The 14905-nt window shown below is 46.5% G+C and overlaps 1 protein-coding gene across 1 annotated transcript in view; it reads right to left on the reverse strand.

Moving 5' to 3' along the window:
- Window positions 1-3659: 3659 nt before the first annotated feature.
- The window catches only part of zeb1b (zinc finger E-box binding homeobox 1b), a 47561-nt gene continuing 36315 nt past the window's right edge, over window positions 3660-14905 (reverse strand). The window contains exons 3-9 of the mRNA XM_031876755.1: window positions 13214-13375; window positions 11908-12110; window positions 11170-11275; window positions 8998-10700; window positions 7283-7463; window positions 6113-6579; window positions 3660-5977 (exon numbers count right to left, since the gene is read on the reverse strand). Of these exons, the coding sequence (XP_031732615.1) occupies window positions 5681-5977; window positions 6113-6579; window positions 7283-7463; window positions 8998-10700; window positions 11170-11275; window positions 11908-12110; window positions 13214-13375 (3119 nt within the window). The 3' untranslated portion in view covers window positions 3660-5680. The remainder of the gene's footprint in view (window positions 5978-6112; window positions 6580-7282; window positions 7464-8997; window positions 10701-11169; window positions 11276-11907; window positions 12111-13213; window positions 13376-14905) is intronic.

Here is a 14905-nt window from a genome sequence, read left to right on the forward strand (position 1 = left end):
CAAAGTGCACAGAAACGGGACAAAACAACACAGCCACCAACACACGCTCGCTCCAGCTCATGAAATGAATAGAGTCTCCGAGCAATTACAAGCTTAAACGATGATGCATAAATTTCATTTATAGATAGATTTCACCAGGGCTTATCTCTGAGAAACACTGTAATAGGATTCAGCTGGAAGGCAAGAGAAGAAAGATGTGTGTGCGTGCGTGTGCGAGCGCTTGGGAGAAGTGAAGCTTAATTTGTGATTGAGCTGATTGGTAAAAAGGTGACCAGGATTCCGGATAATGAATCCTCGCGAAAAACAAGGACACCTAAAACCTCAACATGAGCTAACGATTGGCTTCATATTACTGTAGCTGAAGGGTAATTCTCCAGGGAGATGTTTATGGTACGAGCTAAATACAGCACAATGACAATCCAATCAACCCTTTGGTGCACACACACACACACACACACACACACACACACACACACACACAAGAGGATGTTCTCACTGACCTCCTCGATTGTTGACCCTGGAGTCCTTTGACCACTGCAATTGGACACACACTTGTGTTTTGAGTGTCGGCTCTTTAAAATCAAAGGAACCAGATGACACGAGTTCCAAAGTGGCAGAAGCTTCAAGATCTGTAATGGTATTATTTGGTGGAATTTTAATGGAATGTCTTAAAGCAAGCCAGACGGGTTGCACAGACATTCCTTCGTGCTTTTCATAATGAGCAATCTGATTTCCATATTGGGTTAACCAACTACTTTTTGCCCCTCGAGCATGTTTAGTTAGGCTTCAAAACGTAAAAATGCACAACAAGACACAACACACATTATATTATGCTTTGTTGCATAATATGGTTAATTATGTTTCATGTTATGTCATATTGTACGTTTTATTTTGATCCCAGCTCTGTTATGCTTTGTTATATTATGTTATGCTTAATGTGATGTGCACGTACTGTACACTGACCAATCTGTGGGCTCCTCAATTATTCATTCATGTGAAACTGAAATCAATAAGAAGTCCACTGATTGTTGGAATTCATTACATTTTAAAAGGCACATTTTTTTATTTTATTCAAATTTATATTTCTTTCTCCAAATACCAAAATGTTGTATAATCGTATCATAAAGAACTGATTCAAGAAATGTATGAGGGGAACTCGTGTTTCCATTGTGACTCGAGTGCGTAATTGTTTGTTTGACATGCCCCCCCCCTCACAGGTTACATGAGTAAATACATAGATTTTCAGATGAGCACGAGCTTATGCTGACCAGCGGGTTAAAATGGAGCTCTGAAACAGCAATTTGTCACATGAAGTGATATATTAACCCTCCCATTTACACACACGCACACACACACACACACACACACACACACACACACACATAATGTCTCTGTGTACGTTCTGCTATTTAGTGGTTGAGTAAATGAACATGATATTTAAGTGACTGCTATTTCCTGAGAGCAGGCTTTTCTTTCCTCCTCCTCCTCCCGGCTTTTCTCTAAATTTCCCCGGGGAGCTTGGCCCCCCCTGGGTTTGGCTCGGTGTCAGAGCCCCGGCAGCCATGATACTTCATCAGGCTTTTGCACCATTATTGGCAAGAGCACTCCATATCCTCTTAGCAGTTATAGCTTTTCAATTTTCCTTTGAAATGCTGAGCCCAGCAGAACATGTGGCAATATCTTGGCTTTTAAGTCGCGGCTTGGACTGATGGCCTGTAAAACGGCCCCCGCGTCACGGGCCACACACTCTTTGACCTTTTTCGGAGTCTCAGAGCGGCGCCTTCGCGGCCACCGTTGGGGACGTTCCTAATAGGCACAATTACGCGAGGCCGTCGGGACAGTTTGACACAGTGGTGTTATGGCATGAGCTGTCCTATAAAGCATTATTCCACCGGCAACACCCCCCCCCTTTTTTTTTTCAAGTGTCTCCGGGGACCCATTCAACATGATGGCGGTCAAACCACCGCTGTCACACAGTCTCCTGTGAGCTCAGGTAGTTAGGCCGACACGCTGCTCCCACTCCATCCAGTCTGAATCCTGTCCCCTCACACCTGCTTTTCCTTTTAAAGACTTTAGTACTTTCCTGAACCCCCCCCCCCCCAATAGCTGGTGAAATATGTTCACCAGCTATTGTATCATTTTCAACAGACTATGGATTTTTTGTCCACTCCATTACTAATTAATGCTGGTGGAGTGGGCTGGGGGGGGGGGGGTTCAACCCTCCTGGAAACCTAATCCTGATCAATAGGGTTGACCTTGGGCTGGGCTGAGAGGAGTGTTGTGACTGATCTGTCGCTGAGGCTTATGCGCAGGTCCTCGATTATTAACGTAGTTCAAAAGAGTAGCTTGATATTTGTTGGGACGTACGATTATCTGCTTTCTTTAGCTTTAGATGAGAGGACCGATACCACTCGTACAAAGTTTGTATGCTAAAGAAGAAGCTAGAGGAAAAGGGCTAAAGGAAGTAAGAAAAGGTTAGCTCAACCGCTAGCTGCTGGAAACAGCCTGTCGCTAGCTCTGTCCAAAAAAAGTATAAATACCTTTAAAAGCTGAGGTTGTTTTGGTCGGATGCAGTCACTTCCTGGAGTCTCAGTAACCAATAATTAGTCAGCTTTAGAGGTGCTAGTAACCTTCAGACAGAGCCCAGCTTGCTGTTTTCCCCGTTTCCAGTCTTTATGCTAAGCTAACCTTCATGTTTAGCACAATAATGTGAAAGTATTTCTTTAACCCTTTTGCTCCAATGACATTGGCTTTACTTTGTTATTGGTCATTTGGAGACAATTAAGCATAAATAAGCATAAAGCATTATCACACCATATTAGGAAGTATCTCATGTTTTATATGTTGGGTGTTTTGCATGAACAAATATAAATAATAACAAAAATAATATTATAGTCACACTATATTATTATTATCAATAACTGTATTATCTTGACAATAATCATATTATAGTAATATGTCATTAATAATTAAAATATATATATTTGTTGTTAAATGTTCCTTTAGTTCTTCAAAAAGTCTTTGAAGCAAAACAGAACAAAAACAAAGTTAAGTGTTTTTTTGAACTTGTAAAGAAGCCAAAGAGTCTCCAGGACCCTCAAAAGTTTCAATTATTATAATTCTAAATAATGTTCTGAATCTATTCCCCCTCTTTATTTTATACAATGTTTTTCAATGTCGTCCTTTAATCCTAACTTAATTATTGCAGTACAAGTAACAATCTAATATCGTGATTCTAAAAACTCAACAATATCATCACAAACCCAGCAGCTTGTAATTGATGTATTTTATTGTGAGATGGGGAGTCATAAAAAAATGAACAGAAAAAAAGGAAAAAGAAAAATCACTATAAAAAGATGAGGGTGTTAAAAGGGGGAGGGGTATATAAAAGTGGGCGTGGTCTTGACACTGACAAAGTAACAAATTGGCACAAATAAAAACACAAGAACAAATGTCAATATTATTTTGGCTTGGCAAAAAGGACAGTTTGTGTGGTTACGGGTAATCCTTCAATAAAACAGCACACACTCATGCTATTAGACATACGATTAGTTTTCAAAAGTTCAGTAGCTTCATATTAGAGAGGGGAAAGAAAACTAACATGAGAATGGATGCACAGAGGTCACAGGTTCCAATTTTCAGGCTTTCAGGGTTTGAGTCGTTTTCTCGCAAAACATTTTATTTGATCGAAAAACATACTTCAGTACGCTGGAGTCTCATATTTCCAGGCTCGTAGTTATTTGCCTTTGTTTTCCATACTAAAATATATTATCGTATTAATACAAACTACAGTCTTGTACACTACATCGTGTAATAAATAACCATAAAGAAATATAAAAAATAAGACACATAAATATAAAAGTTCTCTATGACTAAACAGACATACCCATCTCCTTGGGGGTGGGGATAATACTGCCATAGTGGAAAACATACAGTACACACAAGGAACCAGAACATGAAACAACATAAGAGACAAAAAAATAATACTGACAGGTAAAAACATCATTGAGTGACACTCCTGGGATTCATGTTTGCCTACATTTTGTTACCTGAAGAGACATCTGAGCGTTTCATGGTGTGTTAAACAAGTGCACTGAATGAGCTTTGAAAAGGCAGGACACAGTTAGCAATTACAACTCATACTTCATCATCCATTTGAACGCATGTGCATCATAACTCTTTTAGCTGCTCAGATTAGAACTAAAAAGCAACTTCTCTAAAATCTAGGGTACATGAATACGCGGTAGAACTAGCTCTACGCGCTCAGGTGTGGTGGCGAGCCAAAGTCAACAGTATTCCGGTTTATTGGTCGATCTGGGACCCGGCAATACCCGATCATAGCTGCTAAGATTCAATAGCAATATTCAATGGCACTTTTGATATGCATGTTTCTCTTGTTTAGTTTGATTCTGTTTGTTTTTTGCATATGGCTCGAAGTAGGGGGTAGGCGTAGGGAGGGCCAGACAGGTCTCTTGATCACCTTTCTGCTCGCTCTGAACACTTAAAGCAGTAGTTCCACATTTTAAGAAAATACTTTCTGGATGAGAATAATACTACACACTTATCTGTCTGTAAATATGCAGCTGAAGCCAGGACATGATCAGCCTCATTTAGCATAACTACTACACACTGGGGGCAAAAGTCAGAAATAGTCCAGCATGCATCACTGCCACCTACTGGACTGGAGTGTGGAACAGTAGCTGGGCAGCTTTAGTAGTGTTAGCTTTAGCTTTATCTAGCCTTTTCCCCTCTGTTCTGGTCCTCATACAAAGCTAAACTTAGCTAAGCCAGGATAAACTAAGTTCAGCTAAGCTAAGCTAAGTTCAGCAGCTGCTGGCTGTAGCTGTATAATTATCGGACACATATGTGGGTTCTTTTCATCTAACTCTCACAAAGAAAAGAACCAGTTTTATTTCCCAAAATGTCAAACTGTTAACTATAAAACACTGATCTGTAAAAGAAACTTTGACAACAATGAGTCTAAAAGGAAGTAAATGACTGAATAGACCCATCCGCTCTCCCTTGTTATTCTTCTTAAGGCTCAATTAAGGCTCAATCAAAAGAATATCAAAAAAGAAATGTAATGCTAACATCTGCTGGCGTGATGGCGTGCTATATCTAGTGCGGTAATACTGAAGGGTGGACAACACAACTCAACTGCTCGATCCATAGGTAAACCAAGCCACTTGTAGTGCACAGGATTTGTCTTATTTTACGTCCAACTTAATAAAATACTGACTTTTTTTTTTTGTTCATTGGCAATAAAAAGGTATAGAAATATCTCCCAACTGTACAGCTTTTAAAGGTTAAAATATGAGTGATAAAATTAGTAACACTGATAAAAAGAAATGACCCAAGGTGTTTTAGTAATAAAACATTATCTAAAACGTGTCGGCTCTAGCTTCCAAAGTCTGTATAATGCATTTCCTTCGTTTGTTAAAATTTGAGTTCGTCTTCATCTTTTTCTTTACAAATTGATTTTTTCGGACAGCAACAAACCGCTCTCCTGCGGAAAAGTCACTAGTATTTTTTTTCAGGCACACCTGGATTTCTACACAGTAGTGAACTGAAACGGACTGTCAGAGTGACCGGACATCATCTCCTGCGTTCTTCCTCCGCACGGGGGGGGGGGGGGGAGGAGGAATCTGATTGTGTCTCGTGGAGGAGTCGGATTCCTCTTTCAGTCAGTGTCTCCTTTCTCCTGCAGCGTCTGGTTCTGCTCTCCAGAAACAGTGTCTGTTTCGCCTCCACTCCCCTCTGTGACCTCCACCTCTGCTTTCCCCTCTTCCGTCACCCCTTCCTCTGCATCCATCGCCTTCTCTTCCTCCTCCTTGGCATCCTCCTCTTCCTGAATGCTCTCGAGCACCTCCTCCCGCCTTGAGTCAGCCTCCTCGTCTTGTTCTTTAGCCTCCATCACTGTCTTCTCCTCCTCTTCTCCGTCCTCCACCAATCCTCTCTCCATCTCCTCCTCATTCCTCTCCTCTCCTCCTGCTTCCACCAATTCGCTCTCCCTCTCCTCCTCATTCCTCTGCTCCTCTCCTCCTGCTTCCACCAATTCTCTCTCCGTCTCCTCCTCATTCCTCTCCTCCCCTCCTCCTCCCTCCTCCAATACTATTTCCGTCTCCTCCTCATTCCTCTCTTCCTCCTCCTCCTCATCCCCTCCTTCGTCTCCTATCTGCACCACCTGGATGTCATCCATGTCCACCGCGCCCTCCTCCTCCTCCTCCTCCTCCTCCTCCTCACTCTCCTCGTCCTCCCTTGCGCTGCTCCCTCGCTCGTCCAGGTCCAGCTGGGAGGGCGCCAGGAGCCGCTCCAGCCGGCTCAGTGCCTCCATCTCGGCCCGGGCCTCGGCGTCCTCCTCGGGGCTCTCCCGGCCTCCGCCTTGGCCCTGCGTCTCCTTCTTGCAGTAGGAGTAGCGGTGGTTCATGTGCTGGGAGTAGGAGCCCGAGTGTGAGAAGCGCTTGCCGCACTTGTCGCACTGGTACGGCTTCTCCCCCGAGTGGAGACGCATGTGTTCGATCAAGTGGTGCTTGTGTTTGAAGGCCTTGCTGCAGATGCCGCACTCGTGAGGTCGCTTCCCTGCGGAGGACAGAGACAATAAAATGTGCTTCAACATTTAGGAGTGAAAACACTTGAATTAAAAAGGCACAGGCATGGGAGGAATAAACACTCCCCCCCCCCCCCCCCCCAACATTGTTGCATGGAAGGCTGACAGGCCCGAAACAGCAACTATCATCAGTGTATCCAAGGGGGACATTTCACAACAATACAGCAAAATCACAACAATTGTGCTCGCAAACCTTCGAGGAAACGTTATCCAGGCAGGGACCTGCTTCTCACCTAGGGATGAGGTCATTTGGAGCTGAAAACTACAGTTGCAAGCCAGGTATCGGAGTAAGAAAAAAAATATATAAACGCCTCTGAGAGCGTTGACCCGCACTTGGCCACGGAATCATCATCTTAGAGCAATGCAAATCACTACCAGAGCTCGCCTCTTGCAACACTCGGGGCTTCACATGAGAAGCTGGCAGTGCAGAGGTGGGGAGTTGGCGGAAAGAAATTCCCAGACCTCTTCTGCGCGTGTTGAGTAATACCTGCTGGAATGGAGGTGTCCACCCTTCTTTACGCTGCAGCTCAAAATCCCCCTTTCACTCGCACTCTGACTCATCTTTCCCAAGAACAGCAAGTGCTGGTGAGACAAGTTCCGGTTCAGATTTCTCTGTGATTTGTTTGGCTTGTGTTTGAGTGTGGGCCTGGGACACACATGAGAGGTCGTATTTACCTGTGTGTTCGTATTTGTGTCTCAGCAGCGAGCTGCTCTTCTGGAAGATCTTGTCGCACAGGTCGCAGCCGTACATGCCGCCGTCCGTCTTCTTCATCTTCTTCCGCGCGGGGCCCGAGTCGGAGTCGTTGTGCTCCTCCACGGTGGACACGCCCTCTGAGCCCGTGTCCTGCTTCTCCTCCTGGGGAATGTGAGAAATCACAGATGTATTCAAAATGTTTGGACGATGAATGACTCAGAAATGTACCAATACTAATGAACAACTTGTGTTATGGGTGAGCCATCTTTTCCTCGGCCCTGTTCCCTTACGAGCACACCTCCAGTTTCCTGCTGTCCCCGGGCTGGTAAAACTCATCTACTGATGCAGCAGAACAGGATGTGGGGCAATATTAAGGAGATGATATATACACAGAGCTCTTTCGTTTTACAAGGCAGGTCTATGCCAATCCACTTAACACCAAAGTATAATACAACAACAATAAATCAATGAGGCAGGCGGAGGTGTGCCGTTTAAACAGATTCCAGCAGATCAATAGGGGCTCTGCAGTAAAGTGCAGCCTCGTGTCCTCTGGGTGACAGCCCGGGAAGATCACTCACACACCCGGAGAGATCTACATCCATCATTAGGCGTCTGCACAATGAAGAACTATTAAGGGCTATCATTTTTTAACAAAGGCCTGAATTCTGACGTTTCTATATATGACTTATTGATCACATTTTGGATGGTTTCACGCTATCTATCATGTCCTGGTGGATTTTGAACAATAAGAAGTAATGATCTGGACTGAGGGGTTTGACTGATCGCTCCTAGAGAGAGAAAAGACAACTTGATTCCAAACCACTTGCTTCTCAAAATGGCTAACGGATTAGTCACCGAGTTCTTTCAAACACTATCTGCTATCAACCGGTTGAGTCAAACCTGTTTGCTGTAGGCGACCAAACTCCAGCAGCATCGTAGTGTAAAGGGCAACTGTACTGTCAGACCTGTGCCAATGAAACTAGGGTAACAAGACCTCTGAAATGCTGACGAGGCAAATAAAGCTGTGAGCATTTAGAAATAACATCCTCCCTTGTATACGGTAACTGAAGAGTAGAGACAAGTAATTAAAGTAATGTTTTGGTTTGCTTGTTAAGCTTTCTTGGCAAGAGTCAGATGAGAAGATTGATACCACTCTCCTGTCTGTACAGTAAATATAAAGCTACAGCCAGCCACTTAGCTTAGCACAAGACAGCTAGCCTGGCTTTGTCCAAAGGTAATAAAATCTGTCTACCAGCAGCTCTAAATCTCACTAATTAAAGAGCTATACTTTGTTTAGAATATCCACTGATTGCCAAGTAATCTCAAATTAATCCATTAGGCATCTATCCATAAAACTATAATGAAACGTTTTCTTTTCTACTGCTCTTTTTCTATGCATCGAACAAACACGTTAATTATGACATTAGTGAGCTTTAGAGGTGCCGGTTGGTTGAACTTTGGCCAAAGCCCGGCTTGCTGTTTCCCCGTTTTCAGTCTTTATGCTAAGCTACATGTAAACTGACTGTCTGCTGTCTGTAGCTTGATGTTTAACATACAAATATGAGAGTAGTACCTTCTCATATAACTCACAGCAAGGAAGCAAATCAGCATATTTTCCAAAATGTCAAAACTATGCATTTAACAAAGACAGGGACGCTCAACTGTTGCTAATCTGGGGGAAGAAATGATTGCACACCTTCACTCCGTTGAGGTGGATGGTTTCCTGCATCTCGGTCCCAGCAGGGCTGCTTGCTGTAGTGGTATAGGTGTAAGCCAGCTGGGGGATCAGGATAGTATGTTTGCTGTTAGTGGCGAGTGCCCGTAGGCATTGCATTGTGGTCACAATGTCGAGGGGTTTGGCACCTAGCTGGCTGGCGTACAGTGCGATGGGGCTGACGCCCATGGCTGAGAGTGGCGATGCCTCTTTCTTTGTGCAAGTTAAGTTTAGGGGTTCATCCACATTGGTAGAGCCGGAGGAAGGGGAGGGGTAAACGCGGGCTTTAGCCACCACTCTCTCCGCTTCCTCTCTGGTGGGCTTTGGCAGCGACAGGTCTAGGGGTCCCTCAGTGCTCTGGGGAGGCGGGGCTGGGATGGGACCGCCAGCTGTCAGGTTTAGTGGTGAGGGAGAGGCCGGCGTGCTGTGAGTGCCGTTGACCTCCGCTGGGGTGGCTTGTGTCGGGCTGCCCTGGGTCCCGGAAGGGCTCATATTGGCCGTGTCCTTCCCTGGGACCAGAGACACCACGCTGCTAGCTTCACAGGTGTCCTCCTCCTCCGAGGGAGGTGTTGGGGCACCCAGTGATATCTGACCCTCCTGCATTTTGTCAAACCACCTCTTAACCACATGGGTTGGCAGGCTGACTGAGTCAGAGATCTTCGCCAGCTCGTCCTTAGTGGGCTCTGCATTTAAAGCAAAGTAGGCCTTGAGCAGGGACAAGAGGTTCTTGGGCTGGTTACAGAGACCTCCCTCTGACAGCAAGGCAGCGACAGCAGACTCAGACTTATCCAGGCCCGCTCCATTCAGCCTGAGGCTGTCCTTCTTGCAGTGCTTGAGGGCATGGAGTGCTTCCAGCCCACCGGGACAGTTATCACACAGGAGACAAGTTTTAGTGGTCTTTTCCTCTTTTTCTTTAGTTTCATTGGGCCTGGCTCCCCTGATGGTTAGATCCTCGGGGAGTTTCTGGGACTTAAAGGTGTCAGTGGTGGTCTGGCCTGGTGAGGTGGGCTCAGGCTCTTTCTTCAGGTTATGGGCAATGAGCTGGCCCTGGCTGGGGTCCAAACTGTAGTTTATAATGATTTTTGCATTTCCATCCTGGCCCACAAGGGGCAGACTGATGGCTGAGATGAGTTGCTGCTGTGCGGGATGGAGCATTCCAGTGGTTAACCCAGAGTTCCCCTGGCCTTTGGCATTGCTTTCCAGCACCTGACGAATGACGTTACCGTCCACGGCCACTTTGAGAGCATTCTGCAGGTCTGCCAGGTTGATGCTGATGGGAGACACCAGCCCCACAGTGGGCAGGACCACGGCCTGCACTGTGCCCTGCAGAGAAGCTGCAGCACCTCCATTGAAAACCCCACCGTTCATAGCGGCCATGGCTGAGGGTGTTATCAACGTCGGCTTGTACTCGTAGTCCACTGGCTCGGTCTTGATCTGATTGAGTGGCAGCTGCTCCTGCAGGGGCTTGCTGTGCTCCAGCTTCTCCCTGATCTGGGTGCGGAGGGCCGAGGGTGACGTGGGCAGCGCCGGCGACGGACCCTGGGTCTGGGTTTTGGCGTTCCCCGAGCGCGGTCTGCCGTTGACTGAGATGACGCTGATGCACTTCTTACTGCTGATGTGGGAGCTGTATGAGCCCGAGTGGGAAAAGCGCTTCTTGCAGTTGGAGCACTCGTAGGGTTTCTCTCCTGAATAAAACCATGTGTGTACAGCAGAGAGAAAGGAAGGGAGGGGGGGAAACAGATTTCCATTAGTGAATGAAGCTAAATGAGCGAGCTAGGCTATGAGCAGTGCGGTAGGAAAAAGCTCTAATGCATTTCAATGATGCTTAAACGCTGATGTAATGGCACCGTTGGGAAATGCCCCTCTCTAATTGCTGTCCCATAATGCCAAAAGAAACACAATTATGGCACATTAAGGAAGAGCACACGAGGACTGAAACACAATGAAGGACATCTAAATACAGGGAATTGGCAAAAACATAAATAAAACATAAATATTGGTATAATGGAAGCATCTGTGGCCAACAGAGATTAATGGCAAAGACGTGTACAGTATCACGTGCATGCACACACCAATACCCACACACACACACACACACACACACACACACACACGGGCGGAATGCTGCCATGGTGACAGGGGTTGTCCACTCACCGCTGTGGATGCGTAGGTGCTCCTTCAGATGGTGCTTGTATTTAAATGCTTTGCCACATTCAGTGCACTTGAATTTACGATTGCCTCCCGACTGTGTGACGTGTCTCTGTCAGACCAGGGGTGAGAGGGGGACGTTCAGCGAGATGCACCATGAAAACACAACCTTTGAACTGCTGCTAATTCACGTCGCGGTGTCATTAATCAATCGAGGGGCAAAAGTTCATGTTTGTTTGTCGTGTCTGGAAGCGAGCTGCTGGAGACAACGCTTCCATGTAGGTTTGCATAATTTAGGATCACTTTGTCGGTGCGTAATCACTACCGCACGCCACTGAAACCTTCTGGCCAACCAGCGAACCAATCCAGCCTCACTGACTATTTGTGTAACATGATGCATATAAATATCAGAATATCAAACTGAAGCACAGAATACAAAGTATACAAATATAGGCAAGTATTAGTAAGTATACAGTATATCTAAGTATTTGACTACTTTCTCACTACCTGCTTTCAGACAGTCCTGCAAAATGTTGCACCAGAGTAGGATTAGTATCTAGATTGAAAAAATTAAAAATGCATTTCCACTTATACCTTACAACACTAAGAGAAGAAAAACTACTGTAAATTAAATCAAAAGACCAGAAATATACCAGAAAGGGAGATTTTTCAGTTTAACCAGTGAGGGGGTTTTATCAGTATCCAGCCCTCACCAGTTTGTCAGTCAGTTGTTTTTTTTTTTACCTGATCCCGTCCACCCTTGTGGACCGTCATGTGCCGCTCCAGTTGAGCGCGGTACGCGAAGCTGTAGCTGCACTCGGGGCAGTTGAAGCTCTCTTCCGTCTTCTCGTGGCGGTACTTGATGTGCTCCTTCAGGGAGCTGTAACGCTTGTAGCCTCGTGCGCAGTACGGGCAGGTGAGCAGCTGAGAGAACGAATCGGGAGTTCCTGGGTGGGAAAAAAAACACACGGGAGGAGAGTGTTGTTAGGACATATGTGAGAGTGACGGGGAGGGGAGGGAAGAGGGGGGTTAAAACACACTCGATCAATAAGTAGGGCTCTTTGATGTTACACAAGGCCTGCCACAGTAACACTCCTCTGCTAGTTCTCCAATCACTGAGAGACCCTCCCCCACAGGTAAACAGCAGGTAACCAAATGGATAAACGCTGATTAGTGATCCATAGTAACCGCCTTCCTGTCCTTGTGGAAATAGTGTGCTCGGCTGCCGATGCGGGACCGGAATCATTTTTTTTTTTTTTTTTTGCTTTTCTGCTTCTTGCCCAGCAATTACAGTTTTCGCACGCCTGAAATTCCGTCATTTGATTGCCCATTGTGCGCTCGGAGCCGTTCAGAAAACACCCACGCATGTAAGGAAACATGAGCTGGGTAAACAGCAGCCGCCTGCAGAGATCCGAGCTGGGCTGACAGAGGGTCTCGGTTGCCTGGCTCCCACACAGGTGAAGCATTAATTCGTTAACAGGTGATGTATTGGTGAGGGCCTCGGGACGGGAATGCACACACATTATCGCCCAGGTAGCTGTGAGCCAAGAGCTCGCGCGGACGTGACAAATTTGCTCAGGTGTTACAGTTTCTCTTCCTCCCCTCTCCCTCCAGGGGCCCTCGCCCCCCCCCATCCCTCCTTGGTGGCAGCAGGTAAAAGGCAAAAAAGCCCGGGAGCAATAAAGGGCCCCAGTGTGCCGCACTTAACAAATAACGCCGTGTTGTAATGATGTCGGAGAGTGGCGTTAATGGGGGGGAGTTAACACCTAAAGGTGAGACGGGGGAGAAGGTAGAGCCGGGGGGGGGGGAGTAATTACTGGGTAGGTGCAGTAATAGTGTGAGAGCTCGGTGACTGTGAGCTCTCGGGTGGATAGTGTGTGTTTCAGCTTGTGTGATTTAAGGACAATACACCTGGCTTGTGTGCACTACTAACAGGGATATGAATGACATTTAAAGTAATCAAAGGAAATGTACACCAAAATGATTTTGCTAAGAGTGTTATTATAGTTTTTTCTTTTTTACATGAATGCTGTGCGGGGATGTCCCGTACCGTTCTCGTCATGGACGCCGGCGTCGGGGGTGCCCTGGCGCTGAGGCTCGTCCTCCGGGGCCTCTGGGTAGATGACGGCCGTGTCCCCTTGCTGCAGCATCTCCTCCACCAGGGCGTCCGTGCTCCCGTCATCCTCGGCGTCCGACGCGCAATCCTCCTTCACTGCGGAGGGGACAAACACGCGCATCGATTAGAGTCTCGCCTGCGGAAAAAAAGGTATCATCGATCACCCCGTTATTTCCAGACGTACATGTTTTTCTATCGATGCGGGCAGCGCGTATGAAACCCTAACCCCTGTAATGTGATAATCCAATAATGTGCCTGTCATTATAGCTGAAATGGATCTTACAGTCCGGGCCCTTCATCATGACATGTTCGCCAGCCTGGAATGAGGCATGCGGCGCCGGGGGAGAAAAAACCCCATCCTGAATGCTGTTGTTCACAATAGGATGAGAAAACGAATTAGCATCAAAGGCCACAGGTACGAGCATCACGCTCTTTGTAAGAACTGAATGGCAAGCCCCTTTTCATAATGTTAGGTAAGGTACTTGTTGAGACTGTGACTGATAATTAGGTGATGAATCTTGTCCTGATGTATTGCGGCGGATAGATATCACGCAGCAAGGGCCGCGTGCACACATGTTACTACACACACACACACAGCGCGCTCTGCTCTCTGGAGAGGCTTGGCCTTCAGACTGTGCTTAATATCCCAGCAAATGGGAGTCTGCACGTGGGAGCCGAGTACGTTTTTTCCCCTCCACGTCACGCGGGCCTGGCTAGCTAGCCTAACGAGCACTAATTAGCAAGCTGTAACCCGAGGACGGAGTTTAGGATGCGCGGGAAGCTTCCTTTCCCCGTTTCCGTCTCTGCTCTCCCAGAGCTTCCTGAAGTGGATACCGGAACCGAGTGCGGTGTGTCGGCGATTAAAACCGAGCACTATTCCTCTGCAGATATGTTAGCGCGCCTGTGTATCATTACAGAGGATAATAACGAGGGTGAGCCATCAGCTAAAAGCAAAGTTAGGCCACTGCGGATGCCTTTGTGGTGTTTACCGGGCAGATGTTTTTACAGATTTAAGCACACCTCCAGCGTACAGGGGATCAGAGAACTGTGTTTTGTGAACTGCGGTGTGTGTCGAAAGACGGGGGTTGGGGGGCAGCTGTGTTCTCCTCGGAGACGGGAACAGGTGTAGCGCTTCCTGACTCAACCAGTGCTCTTACATACAGCCCTGCTCCGGCTTCCTCTGGTGCACCTTAACAAAGCAGCGAAACAATATCAGTCGTTTGTTGCTCGGGTTATTGAAGACCATTCGAAGAAACCTCCCGCCCTGTGAAAAAAACAAAAGGAAAAACAGAAAGTGTCTGTGTGCTGGTGAACACGTGTGTGAAGCAGAAGCTGAGCAGGTGCTGAGAATGTTCAGTTGTGGAGTTCTCATCATAAAGCTGAGGGACAGGAACACGTTCGGGGCTGCTAACCCCCTACACGTGTTTGCTACATATTTCATCTAAAAGATATAGTTGGACATTTTGGAAAACATGATTGCCATTGTTTTTGAAAGGGCTTCTACATCATATTCAGAGCATTAACGGAGCAGCAAACACCGATTACCTATGTAAAGATACAGTGGAGTAAAGTGAAGTCGCTCTCTCTCTCTCTCTCTCTCTCTCTCTCTCTCTCTCTCTCTCTCTC

This window comes from Anarrhichthys ocellatus, unplaced genomic scaffold (genome assembly GCF_004355925.1).
Source record: "Anarrhichthys ocellatus isolate YVR2014 unplaced genomic scaffold, GSC_Weel_1.0 scaffold115, whole genome shotgun sequence".
Classification (NCBI taxonomy): domain Eukaryota; kingdom Metazoa; phylum Chordata; class Actinopteri; order Perciformes; family Anarhichadidae; genus Anarrhichthys; species Anarrhichthys ocellatus.